Genomic DNA, 26,992 nt, shown 5'->3' on the forward strand with positions numbered 1-26,992 from the left:
GTTGTTCATTACAACAGGTCCCGGGGACAACAGTTGGTGAATTCTGATTGGGAAGAGTCAGTGGTAAAATGGAGTTTTTTATTGCTCACAGCGTTCCTTCATGTGCCTGGGAGCGATCCGCAACACAGTCAGAGGTGTCCAAAGAACAGGCGGTGGTCAGCCACCATCAACTACAATACTACGATCGAGACTGAAGAGGCTCTCCTGGTTCCACGGGGCGCGGCAGGGTCTTTCTGAAGATGCGATGCTTTCATCGGCGCTGGCGTGCGTCGCTCAGAACGACTGTTCTTAATGTAACGCTGAAATGAAATGAAATGATCGTGTGGCATTGTTGGCCGGGAGGCCCCTTGCGGGGAAGTTCGGTCGCCGTATTGCAAGTCCTTTTAATTGACGCCACTTCGGCGACTTGCGAGTCAATGATGATGAAATGATGATGAACACACAACACCTAGTCATCACGAGGCAGAGAAAATCCCTGACCCCGCCGGCAATTGAACCCGGGACCCCGTGCGCGGGAAGCGAGAACGCTACCGCAAGACCACGAGCCTATGTCCAAGTTATGTAACTAACGAAAATAATTTCAGAGAACTATGTATTTGGATTTAGCCTATATTAAGATCAACTTTTCAACGACTCATATGTATTTTTGTACATATTCATTTATAACTTTCGACTCAGCTCTTTTCTAATAGAAATCCACAATCTCCGGTTTACACATTTATACTGCATCATCATCTCGGAGAGTTAGTATCAAAACAGCGGAAACACACTGTGCAATGAACTTCTTATTCTGCAGAAACTTTACAATTTCTCTTACACATGCTGGTCTAAAAAAGAAGCTCTCTGAAAAAAATAATCACTTCATACTCTTACGAAATATGTCAGAACAAACAACTCATAGCCAGGAAAAGGAAATGCAAAACAGTTTTCATTCAAACAGATAGTGGTTTACTTACACAGGCTGCAACTTGCATGAGGACCTGTTCTTTGTAATCGAGGTGTACGGTCCGTTAGATGTTAACGGGTGATATTGTGATATGTTCTGCAATGATACAGCTATGAAGAAAATGCAGAACTGAAAATGGTGCAGTTGAGAACTGGTGTTTTGGTTGCTGCCCCACTCAAATATCATTTCAGCGTACGATTCATGTAGCTAACACATTGTTTGCGTTAAGCACTACAAATTCAGAGACTGGCAGACATTTTAAAAGTAATCTGCACAAACTTTTAATAAGAACCCAGTACACATAATTCCCTTGATATCTCGTTATAGGAAATGGAAACAACATGAAATGGTTTATATGGTAACAAGAAATCACCAAAATCTGCTGAAAACGCATCGTAATCAACATGAAGTTTGAAACTTCCTGGCAGATTAAAACTGTGTGCCGGACCGAGACTCGAACTCGGGACCCTTGCCTTTCGCGGGCAAGTGCTCTACCAGGAGAGCTTCTGTGAAGTTTGCAAGGTGGGAGACGAGGTACTGGCAGAAGTAAAACTGTGAGGAGGGGGCATGAGTCGTGCTTGGGTAGCTCAGTTGGTAGAGCACTTGCCCGCGAAAGGCAAAGGTCCCGAGTTTCGTTCGAAGTTGCAATGGTATAATGAAAGATTGTCTTTGTGTTGATATTTTATTTCTTTGTGCTAGAGTTGACACCTTATACGTAGTTGTTGTAGATAATACGTAGAAAATAATTTGAGTGGCTATCATTATTAACAGAGACTCATACAGCTTTTGACATTTTCCTTTTGTGTACCATAATTGCCAGTAAAATACGAAAATCTTTGTTCCGCAGCTTCTGACGCACCAGCACCTTTCATTCAGTGCCAAAATGACGTCAGAATTGACTTACCTCCAAATGAGAGCTCTGTCCGTGTTCGTATTCAGCAGCCGAAATCTAACATGGACTGGTGGAGGTGAGTCTGATATATTCCTTGTCAATATTTTGTATTCTTGTGCAGAAGTCATCATTACAGTACGGCTCTTTAAGTAACAAGTACTTCTTCTTTTTTTGTTTATGTCAAACATTTTATTCGGTTTTTAATTTATTTAAAAATAAACATTATAATTTAGCTCATGTGTCAGATGATTATAGTCCTTTCTGTAGTACGTTTTCCATCATTGTCTTATCCTGAGAGTAAGATTTGTAATACTTTACGTTAAGTTCAACATTATTTCGTAAATTCATGCTAGAGAACTGATTCGTAATATCCAGTCTGTGCAATATCTTTTTGACCATGAGTGTTTCATACTATTGACTTTGAATATGAAATTAATATTTCCTTCCTATTAAATGTCTTTAAACTTTTATCATTACCTCTCTCGTGAGTAATACAACAACTACGGAACGATAAGAGCACGTAATATTTCAAGCCAGAGGTGGGTACATTTTCGTGGCCTCTCTTGTTGTGATAATACCCGTAAATTCTTTACGAGACTGTCTGAAGTTACGTTTATTGAACTTGTAGTAAGAAAGGGTTTCACATTTCACCCAGTTTGGTGTATTTTAATGACATACCTGTTATAATTTCATCTAACACCCAAAATCTGCAAGGAATGTTTCCGTTCTCGAGCAGTAGACTATTCAGCAGTCCGCATTTCCTGGTCTAGTGGCAAGCGTTGCTGCCTCTGAATCACGGGGTCTCGGTTTCGATTACCGGCCGTGTGTGTTATTTTCTCTGCTTGGAGACTGGGTGTTTGTGTTGCCCTCATCATTTCATCATCATTAGGGAAAGTGAAGAGACTGGACAGTGAAACGATTGGCAATATGTACGGCCGCTGATAACCGCGCAGCTGAGCGCTCCACAAATCGGATATCATCAACATCACTATTCAGCAGTATTGGCACTTGTGTCAGGTTGTGCACTGCGAGTAGTTTATGACACCAGTCATTTTGAAAGTGAGTAGCACTTACTTAAGTTGTATTTATTGGTGTTATTATAAATACCGTTATTATAAATACAAAACCAGAAAGGGATAATCCAAAAGTAGGTGTAATAATGAATAATGAAATAGGAATGTCCGTAAGCTACTACGAACAGCATGCTGAACGCACTATCGTAACCATGACGGCCACGAAGCCAACGCCTAACTCAGTAGTATAATTTGTATGCCATACGGCTTCGCAGTTTATGAAGAGACTCAAAGAATGTATGACGAAATGAATCATTGAGGTAGTTAGCAAAGAGGAAAATTTAGTTGTGGTTGAGGGCTGGAATTCGATGGCAGGAAAAAGGAGAAGTACCAAGAGTATATGGACTAGGGTAAAGGAATGCGAACCCACCGAGCGTAGTTTATTCACAGCAGACAAGTGGTCTAAAAATCATGTAAGAGGGCTGTATACATGCAAGAGTCCTAGAAGGTTTCAGACAGAGATTTGGGGACCAGGTTTTAAAATGGAAGACGTTGCCAAGGGGCAGATGTGGACAGTTACAATAATTTATTGATTATGAACTGTAAGGTAATAATTAACAAGTTGCAGCAAAGTAAGAAATTAAGGAGACGGAAACTAGATAAGGATGAAAGAAACGATGTTACTGAGACTTTTTTTTAGGGAGAGCAAGGTAACATTTGAAAATGGGGAGGGAAATAGACTAGATGAGTAGGAGACGGATAAATAGCCGGCCGGGGTGGCCGAGTGGTTCTAGGCGCTACAGTCTGCAACCACGCGACCACCACGGTCGCAGGTTCGAATCCTGCCTCGGGCATGGATGTCTATGATGTCCTTACGTTAGTTAGGTTTAAGTAGTTCTAAGTTCTAGGGGACTGATGAACTCAGAAGTTAAGTCCCATAGTGCTCAGATCCATTTGAACGGATAAATAGCTTTGAGAGGTGAAATAGTGAAGGCAGCACAAGATCAGACAGGTAAAACGACAAGGCCTAATACATGTTCTTTGATAACACAGGAAAAAGTACAAAAATGCAGAAAATGAAACACGAGAAAGGGAATACAGATGTCTAAAAGTGAGACTTGTTGAAAGTGAAAAATGTCTACATGACAAATGCCAAGGCTCTAGAAGCATGTATAACTAGGGGAGAGATGGATATCGCTTACAGGAACGTTAAAGAAACCTTTGGAAGGAACTGAAGCAACTGTATGAACACGTAGAGCTCAGATGATAAGTCAGTGCCAAGCAGAGAACGGAAGTCTGGAAGGTGGAAGGAATATGCGGAAGTGTTCTTCAAGGGAATTAAACTAAATTCAATGTTATAGGAAGGGAAGAGGATAGAAACAAAACACAATTTTGATAGACTTTCGATGTTAACATCACACGCTGTCCTTCTTTTTTTTTGTTTTAGTGACTACTATACATTTGTATTTCAATGGTGTGAACATCGAGGCCGTACTCTTTTGTGGTTTTCTTACTTCGCTATCCGTGAGACAAAATTGTTTAATTTAATGTCAGTTTTGATTTTGTTTTAATTTTTGTCTCTTTTTCCAATCAGCGGAAACTATAGTAACTTGGTACAAACTTTACTCTGTACTTTGACTTTGATATGTCCGTTCCACGAAACACTTCATGCACATATAAAAGGTGAAATTTAAGTACAAGCTATTCTCCATCCTAATCGTCAGGCTTTAGTTAATGAAAACAAAAAATCTTTTATTGCGTGTAAGTACTTACTCTCATAACATTCAGCTTACTACGATCGTATCATATTTGACAATAAAGCAAATTCGGTGAAATAATTTTCGAAGTATAATTATTAGAACGTACAGTCAGCAAAATGTCGGCATCTTTAATAGAACCAGACTTCAGAATCTCTTTTCATAGTAAACGTCAATGAATATAAAGACAATGTTCTAGTGTTTTCTTCTTGACGTCATTAAAAATAAAGATGGTTTGTGTATATTTTGAATTACTAGGCGTTCAGTGGACAACGCTAACTAAAAACATTGTTCGGATTATCATTACTTCTTTACTCACCACCTCGATCTTTCGCTAGTAAAAAACGGAGTACGAGGGATATTTTTATTTCAAGGTCCGATTGGTCGCTAAATTAAAACAGCAGTGAACACGAAAAAAATTTTTTGCGACATTTAGTTACACATTCGAGGTACTTCTCTACGTAGTCGTCGCTCCGACTACAACATTTGTCGTTGCCTTTTGCCAACTTCCAAATACTCTCGTAACAGACAGCTGCCGCCTATGGTTTTCGCCAATTCCCTACGCTGCTCTGTAGCTCGCTGTCTGTGCCGACATGCTGTCTCCATAGCTGGGAGCAGAGGGTTGAAAATCAGAGAGAGCCAGGTTGCGAGTTTTAAGGTGGGTGATCAAACACTGCAGGAACTTCTTTGTTGCAGCTGCTGTGTGGGGCCGAGCGTCATCATGAAGAAGGGCAAGCATGATGTCAACATTCCTCTTCGCTTCTTCTGAATAGCCCATTGGATAGGATTTTCTCGACTCAGCCTATCTACTCGCTGAACAAGATCATCGGTTGTCACTCGCTTCCTTTCCTGACCGCCTGCAAAGTTCCTGCATCACTGCCACAGTTTTCTGTCACACAGGGCAACTATGTTACGTGGGCTGTATAAAATCAGGCGGAGCAGCTCAGCATGAAGAAATCGAATTACAGCACCCAATTTACACTTGTCCTAAGACTATTGTTCTAGGTATTCTTGGTTGTTCACTGTGCACTCAGAACTGGAAAGAGTGACGTGACGCGATCGACTTTCGTAATACAGACACTGCGCAACACTTCTGCACAAATATTCATCGGAGGTTGAAAACAAAATAGCCCTCGTATTTTGCTATCTTCATTGCATCATTTTCATGAGCAGGACATAACATGTGTTCATATCTTATAGGTCCTTCCTCTTCTCACTTAATGTAATATAATTATGTTTTCGATAGGAAACAAAGAATAAAACGAAAATTTGTTTTGAATCTTTTTTCCTTACACTATGCATGTACTGTAATCCAGTTCTCTCAAAGCACAGGACATTAAAGGTTCTTATGTGGTTCCCTGCAGGTACATTGATTCTGTGCCTCCTTGGGGCAAGCAGCTGGAGACGCAGCTGGGTCCTGGCAACTCAGAGGTAACGTTCATCGCCAGAAATCCAATGGACAACACGACAGCGAGCTGCACCGTCAAGATACACGTCCAAGGTGAGTACCTGTGTGAGCCCGATTCGTTTATCACTACAGGAGCCTTCTGAACAAAGTCGTCAAGCGCTACATTCGACAGACATTTTGACCAGACACTGATTCTACCAAAGCCGCTTATACCAACTGAGAGACAGAATTAGGCATTGAATTTAGAAATGCGTCAGAAGTAAATAACAAAAAGGATGCTTCTGCGAGTATACTGTGGGTTTCCAGTTGGTAAGTTTTATCTTGTACGTTAATGACAGGTACGCATTCCCTCTTCAAATGCGAAGAATTTGTCGCCTACATATATGTTCCCGCGTTAAGATATCGGCAACAGTACTCTTGACAGTTGTGATGGTCAGTTAAATAAATAAGGCAGCTTCGAATTATTTTATGCAGGTCTTTAATGATTTCACGTGTAAAATTTGGCAAAAATACTCTTGCCAGTCATGTGGCGTTTTCATTCCAGCAGACCAATTCAGAGAGTTTATTTTCTGTTCGTCATGGAGTGTAGCCATGTATGGAAGTGAAACATGGACGATAACCAGTTTGGACAAGAAGAGAATAGAAGCCTTCGAAATGTGGTGCTACAGAAGAATGCTGAAGATAAGGTGGGTAGATCACGTAACTAATGAGGAGGTATTGAATAGGATTGGTGAGAAGAGAAGTTTGTGGCACAACTTGACTAGAAGAAGGGATCGGTTGGTAGGACATGTTTTGAGGCATCAAGGGATCACAAATTTAGCTTTGGAGGGCAGCGTGGAGGGTAAAAATTGTAGAGGGAGACCAAGAGATCAATACACTAAGCAGATTCAGAAGGATGTAGGTTGCAGTAGGTACTGGGAGATGAAGAAGCTTGCACTGGATAGAGTAGCATGGAGAGCTGCATCAAACCAGTCTCAGGACTGAAGACCACAACAACAACAACATGTCTTCTTCATTTTCTTAGTAAATCTCCCATTCAAAGGGAACTCATTACGTAAGTTTCTTACTCCCGAAAGTATGACATTTTTATGTTCCTGTAGAGCAGATAGTGGAATCGAGATCTGACCAATGAAGTAATTAAATCCCGCGGTTATTGAATCATCGGATTATCTCTTAGAATCAATAAAACAGGGTAGCACAAAATGCTTAATTTCCTCGCCTAAATTGATAGTGCTGGCTATAGTTGAATCCTCGGTTCGCTTCAGGTAGCATTCATTAAGAGGATTTTCCAGATTTGGAATTTGCCTTATGAACAGGGTAAATCTCCCAGAAACATTTCCTGTAAGCGGAAGATTGTAATTTGTTGTCAGACATGTACGTATGCACATTTCTAGCCTACATGTTCCGATTGTGATGGTTGTAGAAAGGACGTCTTACCCGAAACATTTTGTTGCAGTTGAGCCAAGTACACAGATTTTTCTGAAACCGCACGATCACAAACCGAAGTTGACTACAATTTAGGAATAATCTAGTTTTCAATTGATTACTTATTTGTGTGTTGCATAGGCTGATTCGGTTTCTCATTCGAGTTAAAAGGTTTGTAATGACCATTAACAAGCTCCTCATCCGAGGAAGAACTTCTATTAAGTAAGCTAAACTATGTGCTTCTTTACGATGATGAAGATTTATCATTTGCATTTCTTACGTTTCGCAATTGGTATGAAAAAGGTGGTTCATAAAGTAAGTAAATGAATAAGAAAAAATAACAAGGTAAGCAAATAAATTCCTTAAACGAGTCAGATTAGTAAAGAATGAAACCTGTAGTCCAGGGTGCTTTATAATGGCTCTTTCAATCTCTCTGTTGCATGTCCTCCATTTCTTTGGAACAACTACATACACTGTACTTCCCAAATAAACATTCGAAACACATACAATCATGGCACTAACAATATCTGCCGGCCGGTGTGGCCGAGCGGTTCTAGGTGCTCCAGTCTGGAGCTGTGCAACCGCTACGGTCGCAGGTTCGAATCTTGCCTCGGGCATGGATGTGTTTGATGTCCTTAGTTAGGTTTAAGTAGTTCTGAATCTAGGAGACTGATGACCTCAGATGTTAATTCCCATAGTGCTCAGAGCCATTTTTGAACTAAGAATATCTAATGAATCCAATATTCGCACAATTACATCGTCCCCTGCGAAGATTCGGCAGCAAACAGACTTGGTTTACATTTTAAAATATTTGTGTTTCGGGAATTAATTGTGACGCATGCCACGTATACGATTCCATTGCCTGATAAATCGGCGCTGAAAGTTGATAATGAATTATGCTGTGAATCGTTATAGTATCCGTGCAGTTGTGCAATTTCTGCTGGACGAAGCGGACTGTAATTCTGAAGCCTCAAATTAAAGTTGTTGGTGATCAAAATATATATTACATGGCTAGCACATAGCTGTGCAGTTTGACGGTATTACTTCCACCGTGCAAGTTGGTTGTCGCTCGTCAGTTGTATAAACATGCTGTCACACATGACGATGTTACTTCGTCTACCCCAGGAATGCAATGTCGGGTAAAATGTGTTACCAGCAGCGTACGGTTTTAAAATATTCTTAATATAAGTTTCTTAAATTGACGTAAACATTTTTAACGAGTCGATAAATGAATGTCCTCTTCTAGAGCAAATTAATCAATGGTTCCTTATATGAACAGGATCGCTTTTGCCAAATTTTGCAGACACTGTTTTGGGATACTGCGCTGTGTACAATAGGTTACTTTATGTACAGTAGAGTAGAAATTAAATGGGGAAAGCTCATATTTTACAAGGAATCGATGTTGGAAAGGGAATAACGTAGGTTAAGGGTAGGAATCGGTTAACCATAGAACAGGATGCTTGGATACAGGGATCCTTGAACAGTAAGCCACTGAGCTCTTTCAGTGAACATTTATTTTGACCATCTCACATTGGTACTTGAAGAATCATCCAACTGGACGTTGAGAACATACCCTCCAACAGGGTAAAGGCTTATGACCTCAGATGTACAAATAATAATTCGGGGGCACATTTTTAGTAAACTGGTGTCTGCTCTGTCGATTTGGCCGAAGTACAACTTTCAACAGCTACTTGTGTCGCCCGCCTGTGTGTGTCACGTCATTAAAATAAACTAAGTTAATCACACAAGGATCAACACTACCGCCCACTCAGCCGAGAAAATGGGTGCAACTGACAGTGTAATGAAAAATAAATAAGAAAATCACGACCACATTGGTTAAAAGTTCAACTAAAAAACTAGAATAAAATTTAATACTGACAGGGCGCACGCTGAACCTAAATCTTCGCCGAGCGCCACGTGCAAGACGAAGCCAAAAACTCCTCGCATTACCTATGTTCCAAGGCCTCCTTAATACCTCTCACCAGTACACCCGCAGCCAAACAATGCCAACCTCTCCACCGTCCTCCCACCCTCACCGCAGTGATCTCAAAGTTGACCTTGAGATCACGGATGGGGAAGTAGCACCCGAAATGAACAACCACCCGAATTTATAAGTCCGAAAAAACATTCGGATCAATAACGACCTTGGCTTCACTCGTCTCGTCCGTGTCTTCTCTGAATCTGCCGCCATCAAAGACCTTCTCCTTAAGAGCGAGACCTGATATACCACCACCGCCACAAGGCAGATGGTAGAAAATCCTATCTGCCGTCGTACCACTGACAAATATGTCTTTGTTGCAATGGTCAGCTGACAGCGGATTGTAAAAACTCACCTACATGTCCACACTGCAGAGCCTCCCATTTACTTAAACAGTGCCCTAACCTAGCATCTCTTCCTACCTGCAACACTTGCAATGTCTCCTGTCACACCTGTTCTGTGAAGTGCAAGCTTAAGCCGCAACCTACCAAACCTGAGCTCACTATCTCAATCTGCCCCCCTGGACTCCCACTCACTCCAACAATGCACTCCGTCAAGTTCTGACACCTGAAGATAGTATTAAATATATTACAAACCTCCAAAGCGCCTCTCTATTCAAATGTCCATACACACTCCAACAAATTTCCCTTGCTGCACAATCCATCTTCCATTTCAACATTGAAGTTACATATTCCCACAACCAGGTACATCTTCACCTTTCTGGACGCCCTTGTCTAAACCTCATCAGACCTGACCCACACAAACCAATCTTATCAGTTATAATGGCAAGACAGCACTACAAAATCGTTTACCACTACATCCGCTCACTCCCCGACAGTAAACTCTTTTTAATCGACATCCTGTCCCAACACAACGTCCATACCTTTATCCTCCAATACTACCACACTAGCCGAACATCTCCCTGAATACTGCAACACAAAGATGACCCCCTTTCCACATCCAGAGGTGGAGTTGCAATTTGCCACCACAAGAACATCTCTATACAATACTCCCTACACAAAATTCGTACCAAACACCTTATCCTTACCATCTTTTTCCAACCCCTAACCATTACCTGTGCAACAATCTACATCCATCTCTTATGACTTCCTCGCTCACATAGATCATACCTTTTTCACCTATATTATTGCTGCTGATGTCAGCATCCATAATGTCCTCCACAGAACTTCAGTGATGGCGTCAATTTTCAGATCCCCAGCAAGTGACGTTGTACCATCCCACACCACATACATCCTGAAAGGAACACCTCCCTCGATGCCATCGTAGCATCTCCCAAACTTCTAGGATGTCTCACTGCAAAAGTCCTCAATCTGATTCGAATTGACCACCTTCCTATATTCCTCATATTCTTCTACACACAATACCACCTCCATGCATCCCATTCCAATCTCCATCCCAGAATTACCCAAGAATTCTAACAAACCAACTGTAATGCCTATTTTGGATCCATAGAAACCCAGAATGGAAGCCAACACTGGACAGTCCATCAGCTTGTGATATCCCCCATGCCACATCCTTCCTGCAGCTGACCTTGTCAGATATATTTTCATCCACATTCCTACCGAGACCATACATCCTAACTGACCCCTTCACCCCCCTCCCCAAACCACACACCCCCTCCCTTGCCCAAGCCCTACTACTCGCCCAAGAGTCTCATCGCAAGTATTGCTTTTTCTTGCAGACTTGTGACCGAGACAAGCTCACAAGCCACCAGCGAATATGATCATATCAGAAATTTAATAAATGCGAAGAAACGCTGGGAATGGCACCAGACATGTCTCAACACCACACTCCTCATTAACTCTTGCAAGTACTGGATATCGTCCATCAACGCATTGTTAACAACCTATTAGTTCACTACCCACTGCTCCACAATAACCATCCCTTACCTGACAACCCGAGCAAAGCTAACCGTTGTGCATTCTACCTCTCTGACATATTTTCCATCCCTGATGACCCAAATTTTGATTAGTCACTTTTCCCTACCATCTGCTAACATGCAACTACCGCTGCCCAGCCCCTGGATTCCAACTTCCAGTACTTGAACAATAACAACAAACAATGTTAAATACACCAACGACAGCATACGACATAAAACGAGTACTCCACAAAAAATGTAACAGTTTCCCCAGCTATGACTGCATTACTTATCAATATCTTAAAGCATGCCCCCTCGCCTTTTGAGCCACCCTTACAAGCATTTACACCACTACCCTCTCCACTGGTTACTATCTTCAACAGTGGAAAAAGCCGAAATCCCGCTTTCCCTCAAACCCCAGGAACCTGTTATTGACACCTCCTCTTACTTGCCCCATCTGCCTTATCAAATTGTTTAGGAAGATCTTTGAATCCATCCTTCCCAAAGGTATCCAACTCCTGGACTAACACCACCTCCATCACGTTAACCAGTGTGGCTTGCATCTCTATTTCTCGTCAGATGACCAGTCCCTGCACCTGGCACATCTCCTACCCCACCAACAAAATTCTTATACTTAACTTCTCATGGTTTGGATTCACAGTCATATAATATTTCTTAAAAGACATCATAGTCGCCGTTGACTGTATAAAATATTTGTTGTTACTATTGCAGTTTCGGCCTTATGGACATTTTCAAGTAAACTGCAGCTTTTGATGTCTTTTAAGAAAAATTCTTATAAATCAGCTTTTTTTTGTCTCCCTCGGCCTAAGGAAAGCCTACAACCATGTATGGCTCGCTGGTCTCCCTTTAAACTACAGATCAACCCACATCAATTAAATATGTCCACCTTACTGAATCCTTTCGATCTACTTCCCCTCCTTTGTCACCATTAACAATACCAACTCCTGCAAATTGCCCCCAGGCTCTAAACTCTCATCTCTCTTTTATGTCCTCTACAATATTGATATGCCAAAACCAACCCCTCAGTCCACCTCATTCAGTATGCTGATGTCTCCGCATTCCCTGCCCTCTTCCGTATGCTCCGTATATCCCAACCATCTCTCCGAATGCACCTCAATCAGTTCACCTCCATCTGTAACTAATGGCTAGATCAACCCCTCCAAAACTCAAGCAATATTTATAGGATGAACCACGCACAATTTCCACCTCCATGGCATCTACCTTACCATTTATGACTATTCTATCTATTTAACTAACACACTGAAATATCTTGGACTAACCTTCGGCCAGCAACAAATGAGGAAAACTCACCTACTAACCAACCAACAGAAACCTGTCAATAGACTAAAACAACTAAGAGGTGGAACTTGTGGATTACACCCTTCCACTATTCTCCACATCTACAAAACCCTGATCTGATCCATCCTCCTATGCCGATGTAGCGTGGATCTTTGCCCCATCAAAGTTCTATAAGTCTTTCCATGTCATCAAAAACAATGCTCTCGATACCACTTTTAGCTTCCATTTACCTTCCTCAACATGGATTCTCTACCATGTTAGCGAATTCTCACCCTCCTCACCCACATAGAACACCTCCACATCTCCTATAGTATCCTACAGTATCCAAAGTAGTTCAGTGGGTGCACACTAGACTCTGAATACTAGATTCCAATAACCCCATTGTCTCCCCTCTGATCACCAACACTGGTATGCTACTGAACCTTCTCAAACACATCCATAGATCCCAGCATCTATACCCACTCCATATCCTATCTCAATGCGCCTTTAATCAGCTCCCTCTCCCAGACACTGAGATCTACCCCGGCAGTTATCCCTCCTACCAACTTTAACTCTTTTCCGCCTATCCAACTCCACATCAGAGCTCCTCTCTCCTCATCCTTTTCTACTCGTCCTTAGGCCTTTCCTCTCGTAACAATTACCCTCCACACACCACGCAATTTCTCACTCTCTGTCTTTCCCACTGTCTTTGTCTTTGCTTTGAAGCAGCGTATCGATGTTACTGGAGGCATCACGCTATTTACATGCGAATAATGGAGAGGGGTGAGCAGTAAGTGCAAAAGCACTATCCCGAACAGGTGAATAACGTCTGTGAACACTATCGAACAGCGCCTCCTCCAAGAATTTTACTCCGGAGCCACTGAGGAACGGTAAGTAACAACGAATGATGAACACACACTCACACATACACACGCGAAGGTGATAAGTCTGGTGTGCATCTCAGAAACAGCAGGTAATACTGGTAATAAAGTGCCGCCCGCGGTGGTCTAGCGGTTCTAGGCGCGCAGCCCGGAACCGCGGGACTGCTTCGGTCGCAGGTTCGAATCCTGCCTCGGGCATGGATGTATGTGATGTCCTTAGGTTAGTTAGGTTTAAGTAGTTCTAAGTTCTAGGGGACTGATGACCATAGCTGTTAAGTCCCATAGTGCTCAGAGCCATTTGAACCATTTGAACTGGTAATAAACAACGGTTGGTATTTGAATTTATTGGAACAGTTTTGTGATCCGAATCACATAATATTTTGAAATATATGATAACGAAAATGCACAATGACGAAATATCTTATTCTTAGAAGCTATGCAAAACGCAAGGAAGGAAGATTAGGGTTCCACGTCGTTTTGATGACGAGGTCTACAGAGGCGGAGCAGAAGATCGAGATGGAAGCATGAGGAACCAAGTTGGCCGTGACATTTCAGAGGAATCATCCCACCAACCACCATAAGAGATTTAGGAAAATCACAAGCAAAACTTGAATCTGGATGATGGGGTTTTTAACCGACATCCTCCGAAAGTCCAGCGTTTTACCTCTGCGCTATCTCGCTGAGCGAGACTAACAGACCCCATCAGACCATTTCAGTTGCTATATAAGCATATTTAGACGTGGTCGCACAGCGGAAGATTTCCCCTAAAGTGGTTCTGTCTGCAGACAAGGTCGGTAGCATACAAATATACCCCGAATCATGACAGAAGACAGGTTCATTAAGATTTGTGTGATTTTTGAGACAAGCATCCAGTACAAAAGGATACGTAGTGATAGGAATGGAGTTCTGAAGTTTCATTTCACTTTCTACTATCCCCCCTCGCAAGACTTTCTCAGAAAACACAGAGCATCACCTCACTGCTAGTATCTGAAAGACCACCGACTGCAGAAAATTTCTAATTAGCGCTGATGCACTGTTGCAGACTTGGAGAGCCCAGTAGTGAGGACCTGTCCCCAGTCTTTCGATGTATTTCTGCGGCCTGGAGAGCTATACAGGGCTGTTTCATGGGTAGAACCGGAGTTTGAAGACAACGTCGGAATTGAAAACATATATAGATCTAAGGTAAGTTTCGTGGGCTTTCTCATCTACTGTTATCCATATTTATGAAAGAAGCACAGAAATGACTGACTCATTTTAATTGATGAATTTTCAGAGTTCAGGAGAGAAGTTCTCAAAGGGCTTACATCAAATTAATTACATAGCAACGGATGCTGCTGGAAACAAAGCCAAGTGTCACTTCTCCATACATGTGAAAGGTACGTACGCTCAATGTTCAGAGCGGTTTTACAAATAGTTCTTGTCTATCTTTACTGTTCGAGAGAGATCTGAGGAAAAGTAAGTTGATTAAAGAATATGGGACGCGCAACACAAACTTACTTAGTACGCAGAATGATTGTCCGTTTCAACAGCAAAGACAGGCCTCGACATCAACAAGAGGCATACGATGTAGCATCTCTGTAGTATGTGATAGAAGATGTACGTGTAGAATTGTAAATAGTAATTCTATAATTCTTCTAATATCCTTTTTTCCTTTTGAATCATCTGCTTTTAAATTATAAGGTCAAAATGTGCTCCTACATTAACCTTTTTTAAAACCATATTCTCAATTGATTCTCCCTCATTTCCAGGTGACGAGATCAATAAACCAACTCACGTAAGTTATTAAAGATTTTTGCTGTTATGTATTTATTGCATAGATATTTTTCTAAGAGTCACTGAGAGAATTTTCTATTTTCTTCAGAGATTACGTCCACCGTACAAAAAGACGGTGATATGTCCCGGGAAGACGACAACTAAGAAAATATATACAATTCATTATCCCGTAAGTACTCTGTAAAAGTACGAGTTCTTTTCCATATTTTATTATTCCTATGTATGTTACTAACCTGGTGTTCGAAAGTAGAAACATTTAATGAATTAATAAAGGAAATAAAGAAAGATACATAAACACGGAAATGAGGCAGGTTTGTGTGATTATGATTTAGACTCCTTTTGTTACGGAGACGCAGACGGCCTGTATCTGGCAACAACTTGTTAGACCGGCGTGATGAATTCTGTAAACCCAAGGGCACAATCACGGCTAAATCTCAGTTAACGTCGTCGGTGGAGCCTCTTGATGTACGGTCTGGCCGTGAATTGCGATGTATGGCTCGTACATGTTTAGCATGTTAAATTCCTCGAGAACCTCAAGCGTTGCTGTATGCACTATACTAAAATAAATAAAAAAAATAAGTTAAAAAAGAGTAAATAATTTGCAAAGATAATGGATCAATCGTGCTATATTTCAGACGTGTTTCAGTATGTTTTCTGTGACAAAAAACATCTTCTGATGTCCACTGATATCCTTGTAGGAGCCAGATATGTGTTATGTACTAGGTCGGTTTCTGCGACCATTGCGTGTTCAGTTAACCAGGAAAGTCTGCAATGGAGACCGAATTTGAACAGAAGTAATGCGTAAAGGCTGAACTGGTCGCTAAAAAAACGTGATGCTTCAAAAATAGAATGACCTAATTTCTTCTAATATGACGTGTTTTGGACTCAGCCATCCTCATATATCTGTAAAAATGGTACATATACAGCAAATTTTGATCAAAGTGGAACGTGTAGAACTTCGAAATTTGGCCAAACGATACAAATATGCGAAAATTTTAAGACTTAATTAATAATTCATTGCATAATATGGAAAAAACTAACACAATATAGTTGAGTTATTCATTTCTATACAAGGTAACGAAGATTGTAGAGCCTTGACAATGCTGTTATGTGAAGGAGGTCATTGTTGTTCCGTTAAACAATGTTTCTCCAGGCAAGATCAAGCATTCCAAAGAAATGCACTTCTGCATTATTTTCTGCCAGTCTCAGTTGACTTGTAGCACTTTAAGTGACAAAATGAAGTCGAACATAAAGTATGTGTCGGTAGGGTAACACATAACATTAAGGTAACCGAGGCGAGTGAGAAAGACGGACTCTATGTGCGCGAAATAATGTTACGGTATCAAATGCGGTAAAACACAAATTAATAAAACTTCAACAGGGATAAGATTAGTGAATGAAACGTAACGGGCAAATGAAAAGAAAGACCAAGAGAACTGGAAATGAATAAGTCAACGAGATAGTGTGGGAAGGGTTAGTATGTTCGCGGTCCAAAAAGTTACCTTTGTCTGGACCCATGTTGCAGATGAAAGTTCCCAGATACGCTTAAGAGCTACGGAATACGGAGTTTAAGGCATCCATTGGATGGCGGGACAGTTTCATAGCTAGGCACGAAGTCTCATGGAATGAAGTGTATGGCGAAGCAAAGGATGTGCAGGAAATCATAGCAACAGAATGGAAGGCAATACTGCATGACCTAATTTCGAATCACGATCGGAAAGACGTGTTTATTGTCGATGAAACGGGACTGTTCCGTGGCACATTGTCTTCAAAATGTCTAGCAATTTAAGGTGAAAGTGCATCGGCGGAAAAGTGTGCAAGGAAAGACTCACTGTTATGCTATGTCGAGACATGCTAGGTGAAACGGAGAAGCCATTGGTGATTGCAAGGGCGAGAAAAACCCGTTGTTTCACTAAGATTCCAATCACATGGCGAGGCAATAAAAGGGCCTGAATGATGAGTAATCTTTTGGAAGAGTGGGTAGTCTCTTTCAATGTCAAAATAAGAAAAGGGAACTTTTCCTAAATAATGCAACCTGCCACCGGAAAGACAAGTTATCAAATGCGAAATTAACTTGGTTCCCGCCAGCTTCAATCAGCCTCATAAAACCCATGGATAAGCGGTTTTTCTCATTCTAGTCGCATTATAGCCGATTATTGATGCAGGCTCGAATTCTTTGCGTTGACGAAGCCAGAAGTGCATCTCCTCCTGCACAGTTGATGGCCTGTCCTGGTTGCGGTAAATTGGATTGGCTTACCAGTAAGAAAAATAAGTCCCGAAACTGTCACCAAGAGCTTCATCAGATCGGGTTTTGAAGGTGATGAACAAGACTCTTCCGTACTCGTTGAAACTCAAGAAAAGGCAGCAGCAGTTGCTGAATTATAAGTGATGATTTTTTGCCAGTTCATCCACATTTACTTTGGCAACAGCTCTAACATAAATGTGAAACACAGGGGACGGTGAGAAGGAAACACAAGAAGAAAACGATGTCCCTAGAAAAATTAATAAGCTATCGAAGAAGCTCCTGCATGCATAAACGATCTAATGCGACTTGCAAAACACACAAATTCTCCCAAATTTAGACAGGTTTCCCTCTCTGATATGTGGTGAAACAAGTGAAATGTAAAGCAAAAGAATACAGGAATAATATACCGGGTGATCAAAAAGTCAGTATAAATTTGAAAACTTAATAAAGCACGGAATAAAGTAGATAGAGAGGTAAAAATTGAGACACATGCTTGGAATGACATGCGGTTTTACTAGAACAAAAAAAAAAAACCTATTGCTAGACGCGTGAAAGATCTCTTGCGCGTGTCGTTTGGTGATGATCGTGTGCTCAGCAGCCACTTTCGCCATACTTGGCCTCCCAGGTCCCCAGACCTCAGTCCGTGCGTTTATTGGCTTTGGGGTTACCTGAAGTCGCAAGTGTATTGTGATCGACCGACATCTCTAGGGATGCTGAAAGACAACATCCGACGCCAATGCTTCACCATAACTCCGGACATGCTTTACAGTGCTGTTCACAACATTATTCCTCGACTACAGCTATTGTTGAGGAATGATGGTGGACATTTTGAGCATTTCCTGTAAAGAACATCATCTTTGCTCTGTCTTACTTTGTTGTGCTAATTATTGCTATTCTGATAAGATGAAGCGCCATCTGTCGGACATTTTTTGAACTTTTGTTATTTTTTGGTTCTAATACAATCCCATGTAATTCCAAGAATGTGTGTAAATTTGTACCTCTCTATCTACATTATTCCGTGATTTATTCAGTTTTCAAATTTTTACTGACTTTTTGATCACCCGGTTTGTGCAACAATACACGAATTTAAAGTTACAGTGAAAATACAGACATGCCGTATTATGTAACAATTGGAGTAATAGCTTGGTGTTCTATTACACTACTCAGTAAGTGAACGTTAACTGTGCAGCAGTAAAAGTGAGTAATAACTTCCATAATTACAAAATTATATTTTTTGTGCATGATATTTGACAAATTTTATGTAGCCTAGTGTGTTGTGTATAATCCGTAAATTTTTCCAATTTGGAAAATTATTTTAGTCCCATGCCTTTCCGTTTTGAGAAAGTTTTACTGTATACGTAAATTAAAAAAAAAAAAAAAACAGAATAACAGAATCAGAATGAAATACAAGAGCAACTCACAGCTGTACAACTGACATCACATTTGCCTTTACTCTGAAACCTGACGGCAGCCACGCGGCTTTATTCTTGACTGCACTTGGTTTAAACTGATAATATTTTGCAATCTTCTTTACTTTTAAAATTTTATAATGTAAATTTCGCTATTGCATTGTTATAGATTAAGGTTTTGGACTATGTTGTCAATTACGACGAAGTATGGTGCTATCTTGCGTGAACGTCCACGTCTAAGTTTCGTCCTAAGATTTTGTGACTGTCAGCGTATGAATGTTACCGGGCTGCATGTTGCTTCTAGGTATGTTTCTGCCTGAAGTACCTTATGTCAACAGTTGAGCAGTTGGTCCTGTATTTCACTATTCTGAGACAGCTTTGTAATTTCGATGTATCTTCAATGTTTTTTAAGAGGTATCTTGAGGTGGCGTATTCTGAAACGCACCATATTACGAGTAATCAAGTGAATCGATTTTTGAAGAACGACTTTCTGCTTAGCGATCAGTCTAGCTTTTATGCAGTACTACCATTTATTTTCGATATGGTGGCCTGCGTCCTACGTGACGTTATGTCGCCACTGTGAGCCTGAATTTGTTTCCATGAGACCGGATTATGCGTGGATGTGCATTTGCATATTTGTCTCCTTTTAACCGGTTATTGCATATTTTAACTAAAAACTAGTGGCGATGCATATTTCCGCTCTACATTTACAGTATTTTGAAAAATTATACGGGCGGCCTCTAGCTCGATCTAGTTTTGATGTCTGACAGATTGACTGCGACCTAGAATGCATGCAATCACTAACCGAGAGGCCACTGCCTAGCGAAATCATTACAGAACAGGAAGAGGAAGACAGAGTCAATGCTCCTGCGCCCGCGCCCACGGTTAATCCTCTCCGCCCGAAGAAAGAAACGTCGTTTCGTGGATAGCTGACCATCCTAGAACATTTACGTGTGACGGAATTGCTTTATATTGACGAATTTGAGTGAAAAACGTGTCGAACAAGAGAAAGTTTCAAATAGACCAGCATGTCAAGACAAGTCGCAGGAATGCAGAAGAAATGACCAGAACAACAACTTCTGACAACAGCAAGTTGCAGTATCAGGGATTTGTTGAAAGGTAACCAAAAATGTCGTTTAACATGGATCTATGTGAAGCATTCATTGCAAGCATCAGATACATCAATACTCCGTAAAAATTACGTACCGACAATTTACGTAAATGTTCTGGTAGAAATACGCAATGAACTCAAGGATAGCATTACCTGGATTTCAGTTGACGACACGGCAGACACTTGTGGCCGTCACATTGGAAATGTACTTGCTGGTGCTTTAAGAGAAGAGCCTTCTTCTTCCTATTTAGCGGCCTGAAAAGAACTTGAAAAAATAAATCATTCCACGATCGCCAGATTTGTGAATGAGGGTATTAGAAAAATATTTCCAGAATCTTCTGCATTTGAAACGGTGTTTGTGTTTATTTCAGATGCTGCTCCCTATAGGGTCAAGACAGGAAAAGCCTTCCGAGCATTTTATCCCAATTTGATTCAAGGACGTGCTTTGCTCATGGAGTAGGTCGTCTTGCTGAATAAGTATCTTCCACGATTGAGATTGCAAATAAACTGATTTCATCCACAAAGGAAGTGTTTCTAAAGGCTCCTGCCCGCATCAAGACAGAGAGAAACTATCAAATGTGCCTTTACCTCCCGAACCAGTGATAATTCGTTGGGGTACGTGGGTCGAAACTGAGTTGTTTCACAGTTAACATTATGAGACCATTAGAGGGTTAATAAACAACTTCGATAGTGCAGAGACTTTGGCGGTTTGCCAGTACAAGGAAGCTTTTAATGGCTCCGGTACTGAAAACGACATTGCTGTGATTAGTACTCAGTATTCCCATATACCTGCAAGTATTAAAAAGCTTGAAACTCAAGGTTTTGCGTTCAGTGAATCTATTCCGTTAGCGAATAAAATTATTCTAGTGAACTCCTCATTGCAGGAGGTATTCTTAAGAAAACTTAAAGAAAATTTTAAAAACATATTAAACAATAACCCAGGCTTTGAACCCTCGTGCCAAATTGATACTTCTATTAATGGGACAGGAGAATTTTTACCAGAAACAATAAGTGCCGACATAGCTCCCAAATTCAAATACTGCCCAGTCACCTCAGTTGGTGTAGAACGGTCCCTTTCTGCTTATAAAAATGTTTTGAGTGATCGAAGACACAATCTTACTACCGAACATATGAAACAAAACTTCGCCATTTACATTTACAATATCAGAAAAAATGTAAAATAAATTGTAAATTAAGCTTTGTTCCAGTAGTATTAACTAAAAGTTAATGCTGTTCAAAAAAATTCATGATTGTATGATGTTTTTCAAATAAAATATTATGGAGGTTTTGAGCGTGCGATATATCTCAGAGTTGGTCTCGCACATAGCTATTGTTTCTCTGCGACTCACTCGCACCGCATCTGCTTGTTACCGACAACAGTGGAAAAGAAGAAACAATACTTAAATTTGGTATGCATCGCCATTTTGCAAAATTTTAGATAATAATCCCAAAAGGCTCCCTTCCTAACCTTTAGCAGAGAGTACTCAGAAACCGATATCAGCGTTCTCAACGTACCTATTTTTCCCGTGGCCAGCGCTCTTCCTCGTAACTGATACACACAGTTTCGACTTTGAGGTACAATGAATGGAATAACTACCATGTTTCTTCATTATTTGATCTTGTATATTTCGACACATTTCATTCATGAGCAGTTGCATGCTTATTTTAAGATTTTTATGATGCATATTCCGGTCACTAGTAATAACCATTTGGTTTCCTTGTAACCATGGCATCACGAATCTCTTGTTACAATTTCGGGGTTCTACCTGAGACTCTGCAGTAAATCTTTTAAAAGTAAATAAAAAATTCTGTTTTAGATCAAATAATGCTCAAGACACTTTAGAGAGACCTCGTAACAGGCTGTTACATTCCGTGGTGTACAAAGATTACGATCAACAAAAGTTGAGGTAAATTATGTAGCAAAGCCATGTGTGTTTTTGGGTACAGCTATTCTCATAAGGAACTTTGAGATATGTACAATAGATACACAATGCTTATCAATATAAATATCTTGCAAATATGTAGGGAGAACATACAGAACATCACCACATGCCCACAGATAGTATGACGTTTGCTATTACTAAGAAGGCAAGCCGACATTAGAGTCAACGCAGAATATCGTGGCCTTAAGATGCGCTGTCGGCAGGGCATGTGAGGAGAGGAGTAGTGGTGGGGATTCGGGCAGACGCTGTAGGGGAAATGCCGAGCACTGCAGGGGAAGTGCCATTCTAAGCTGAAGCCTATGCTCACATTCTTCGTAACTATTAAATGGAGCCCCTCCACGCCCGCACTTGTGTGGTGACCATTCAAAACGATCTGCCACCTGTGCTTTAGTTAGTATCTAAAAAGAAATCTGTTGAAAATGTAGCGATTTATTTTCGCTTGCCTTCAAATCATGTGTAATTTTTAGAGAAGCGTCACAAGTGGCGAATTTTGATTAAAAGCTACACATTTCTCTTGTCCCCATCTTAACATTTCCTTCTTTTGCTAAAACACAGCGGAGATTACACAGTGGCACCTGACTAACATGTTTTGCAGAAGCAGTTGCGAACATAATCTGAAGCGGTGGCTGATTAAGTTTATAAACTGTGAAACTGAGGAAAATTAAGGTCAGTAGCTTACGAAAAAAACACATACTCGGTGCAGAATAAATGTCTAACGTCATCACTTATGTTGTTCGAAAACTCATAGCATTTATCATTTCACCAGCTATCGATAGCCCAAAAAATTACATTCTTTTATCGGAAAAATCTGTAGTTAGTCGAATAACACGATAGCTAATGAAGTTTTGCCTAATAACAACATGGCTACTACTCTACTCTTTGCGTGGTATCATTTTCCAAAATCTCATTTCGATATCTCAAACCTTTCATCAAATATGAGGAATGTTGTGGATATTCCACTCTGATTTTATTGCTGGCGCGGCGGGATGTCGAATGAGTCTGTTACATCAGATCAATTTTCTCCAGACTGGTGACAGTTAGAGACCTCCACCCACTTCTAAGATAAAATTCGGTATATTAGGTGAATTTCATACGCAGCAACATATTATGTAATATGCACCAAACGCTAGATCATAGCTCCATATTGTTCATTGCAAACCTTTTCTAATTTCGGGCAGTGCCTTACTTCCATGTAAATAAGACCATAGCTCTGACCATTAACGAAGTTATGGGCACATCATCATGAACCTGACAAATAAAACTTAAGTTCCGCAAAAATGATTTTTTTACCGAATAGTTTCTGTAAAATAGTTTGAGAAAGATTTCACGGGCGTGCGCCGCGATTTTATCCTCGTCGACAGGCCGAAAGGTGGCAAAACACTGTCGGCCCCCCTTCCGACCAAACGAATGAACTCGCTCACCGCTTTGGACGAGAATTGTTCACGGTGCATCGGCCACCGTACCTTGCGCGAAATCGGTACATTGTTTCATACTGAAAAGGAAATGAGACTGGAGTGAAATAGTTTGTAATTTAGTTCTAGTGATTGCACATTGTAGCTGTCTGTTGTCTGATGGTGTGACTCGTGTTGTTGACAGTGGCAGGTGCCTGCCGGCTGCTTCCTGCGCCGCACACGTGTCGTGGCCAGCACGTTCACCGTGCACACGAGGGTGCCCGCCGTCGCTACCCGCTCTGACGATACAGGTACGTGCGCTGCCCGCCAGGGCTCTCGTTTGGCGTTTACCTGGAAAATATTTGTTCTACAAAAGTTTTTAATGAGTAGCAGTAGTTTGCTCGTCTTTAAGCTAAGGCGGCGGGTGATGAACGACTAAATACTCGTACATTGTCTGACAGTAAGAGTGAAGCACTTTGAAGATAAGATATTAGAGTTTGTAACCTCCCCACAGGAATATAAGACAATGATAATGAGGCAAGTGTAACCTCTCCACACGAAAATTAGTTAAGTGTGAAATAATTAGACCTGATAAATTTTATAAGGACAGCAGCGCTGACCTTCGGCCCTGTATTCTGAATAACAACAGCAAAATTCTTACCTCAATAAACTGCATCTATATCTGCTCTTATTTATCGACACAGCTTCGTGCAATGCTGGCGTATATTTAATTTTGATTCTTGGAGGAAATGCATAGGAAAAATTCTTTAAATGGAAATGAATGTTTTTCTTTAAAAGAGTTACTTTATAAAAAATTATTATTGGGGCATTTTTCCTGAACAAATTAAATTACAATTAACATACATTATTAATTATGCGCAATGCTGCTTCTTTACCTTCTATAACAATACTCATCGTCCAGAATCGTGACCACAGTCGCGGGCAGAGCACACCGCGGACGCATGCCGACTCCCGCTCAGTACAACCGTCCACTCGCTACTACTGTCGACTGACTACTACTGCAGACTAGCGCAGACTGACTCCTACTGCCGACTCGCTACACGCAACTGACTGACGACTCGCGCGGTCAAGCGCAGACTAGCAACGATAAATAACTCTCTGGTCAAAGATTCTGTCATGCCTCGCCATCGCTGGTAATGAATACATACGTGTTTCAAGTTGCAATTCTGCAATCTTCTGCGACAGGTAGGCCGGATTACCAGAATGCACAGCCTTGTTCGTGTTTAGCGTTGTTACCAATCCTGTTGCTGTATAAGGGGTGCGAAGAGCGTCAGATGTCGAGTGATCTCCACGAATGGCACGATGACACAGATAGTGTTACCAGCGCCTGACAGACTTGGAAAGAGGCCTCAGTGTGGGTTAATTTGGCTGGTTGGTCCAGTCGTCCGGTATCCAGATTTGTAAGGTAATCGGATATGACAATGGCCCTATGCTAGACTCCACTGGAAAATGAGGGCAGGCATACTCCTCGTCAAAGTTCCGACTAACAACCACAATAGAATATCGGATATTGTGCACCAAGCACATCGTAATCCAGTCACCGCTGTGTCTCCCACCAGAGAACAAGTAATGGACTCCTTGCAAAATTATATGCTGTAGCGGACCATTGGATCGAGACTAACAACAGCCGGACTAGGAAACTACCATACCTTGCATGGGCTGCGGTTGACTTCACAACATGAACGGCTGCGTTCGGAGTGGTGCCGTGACAGGGAAGCATGGACTGCTAATAAACGATGTAGTACTGGGTTTTGTTATGAATTGTAGTTCTGCACTATCCCAACGGTCATCATCGGCGAGTATGGTGGCGGTCTAGGGAGTTCCATTGTTTTGGTCAGGCACAGCGGTGTTACTCCTGGCGTCACGATTTGGGGAGCCATCGTATATGACCAGGTCATGGCTGGTAGTGATTGAGAGAACTCTGATTATACAATGGTACATCACTGACATCCTGCATCCCCACGTGTTACCTCTCATGCGACAGAGTCGTGGTGCCATTTTTCAACAGGTCAGTGCTCGTCCACACACGGCTCATGTCTGTATGAACTGTCTGAGTGATGTTGAGGTAATCACGCGGTTGTGAAGATCTCTCCCCGGTAGAACCTGCGTGGGACCAGCTCTTAAGTCAACTCTGTCCCAGTCCCAGTATCGTGGATATCACGAACCACGTACAACAGTTGTGGGCCAGCTTACGAAGGGCAAGGAAACAAAGACTTGCCGACACTCACCCAGTCGAAGCAGTCCATGCATCCAGCCAAGGCGAAGTTCAAAGTCACACTGGTAAGTGGAATCGTAGTGTCAAGTTCTTTGTACATTCGACTTGATTTTGTAATCATTGATAGAATATCATATAGGCTCTCAGTCCATGAAGCTTCATTTCGTTTCCTGAGTCCTTTCTAGATGTCACTTTTTTGTCAGGCAGTGTATTTTATAGTCGGTTCAAGGACAGTGCTCATATTCCAGTAACGAAGGACTTATAGCTTTTTTTCTTTTTTCATTGGCGGAATTGACCACTCAAAATCACGCTACAACATTTTGTTCTCTCTATTCAGAGTTTGTTTCTAGTAGTCCTTCTTACTATGCTGTGTATTTGCTTTAATACTTCCTATATTTGTGGTTCTTTTTTAGATCTGACACCCCTAAAATCTTCTACATCTACATCTACATCCATACTCCGAAAGCCACCTGACGGTGTGTGGCGGAGGGTACCTTGAGTACCTCTATCGGTTCTCCCTTCTATTCCAGTCTCGTATTGTTCGTGGAAAGAAGGATTGTCGGTATGCTTCTGTGTAGGCTCTAATCTCTCTGATTTTATCCTCATGGTCTCTTCGCGAGATGTAAGTAGGAGGGAGCAATATACTGCTTGACTCTTCGGTGAAGGTATGTTCTCGAAACTTTAACAAAAGCCCGTACCGAGCTGCTGAGCGTCTCTCCTGCAGAGTCTTCCACTGGAGTTTATCTATCATCTCCGTAACGCTTTCGCGATTACTAAATGATTCTGTAACGAAGCGCGCTGCTCTCCGTTGGATCTTCTCTGTCTCTTCTATCAACCCTATATGGTACGGATCCCACACTGATGAGCAGTATTCAAGCAGTGGGCGAACAAGCGTAATGTAACCTACTTCCTTTGTTTTCGGATTGCATTTCCTTAGGATTCTTCCAATGAATCTCAGTCTGGCATCTGCTTTACCACGATCAACTTTATATGATCATTCCATTTTAAATCACTCCTAATGCGTACTCCCAGATAATTTATGGAATTAACTGCTTCCAGTTGCTCACATGCTATTTTGTAGCTAAATGATAAGGGATCTATTTTTCCATATATTCGCAGCATATTACACTTGTCTACATTGAGATTCAATTGTCATTCCCTGCACAATGCGTTAATTCGCTGCAGATCCTCCTGCATTTCAGTACAAATTTCCATTGTTACAACCTCTCGATACACCACAGCATCATCTGCAAAAAGCCTCAGTGAACTTCCGATGTCATCCACAAAGTCATTTATGCAAATTGTGAATAGCAACGGTCCTATGACACTCCTCTGCGGCACACCTGAAATCATTCTTACTTCGGAAGACTTCTCTCCATTGAGAATAACATGCTGCGTTCTGTTAT

The 26,992-nt window shown here is 41.3% G+C and overlaps 1 protein-coding gene across 1 annotated transcript in view; it reads left to right on the forward strand.

Annotated features, from left to right (window-relative positions):
* Positions 1–26,992, forward strand: part of LOC126254096 (fibrillin-3-like) — a 266,318-nt gene that overhangs the window by 216,810 nt on the left and 22,516 nt on the right. Inside the window, exons 19-25 of the mRNA XM_049955286.1 lie at positions 1,794–1,914; positions 5,973–6,109; positions 14,521–14,660; positions 14,752–14,854; positions 15,227–15,252; positions 15,340–15,420; positions 23,556–23,661. Of these exons, the coding sequence (XP_049811243.1) occupies positions 1,794–1,914; positions 5,973–6,109; positions 14,521–14,660; positions 14,752–14,854; positions 15,227–15,252; positions 15,340–15,420; positions 23,556–23,661 (714 nt within the window). The remainder of the gene's footprint in view (positions 1–1,793; positions 1,915–5,972; positions 6,110–14,520; positions 14,661–14,751; positions 14,855–15,226; positions 15,253–15,339; positions 15,421–23,555; positions 23,662–26,992) is intronic.

Source organism: Schistocerca nitens, chromosome 1, assembly GCF_023898315.1.
Source record: "Schistocerca nitens isolate TAMUIC-IGC-003100 chromosome 1, iqSchNite1.1, whole genome shotgun sequence".
NCBI lineage: Eukaryota > Metazoa > Arthropoda > Insecta > Orthoptera > Acrididae > Schistocerca > Schistocerca nitens.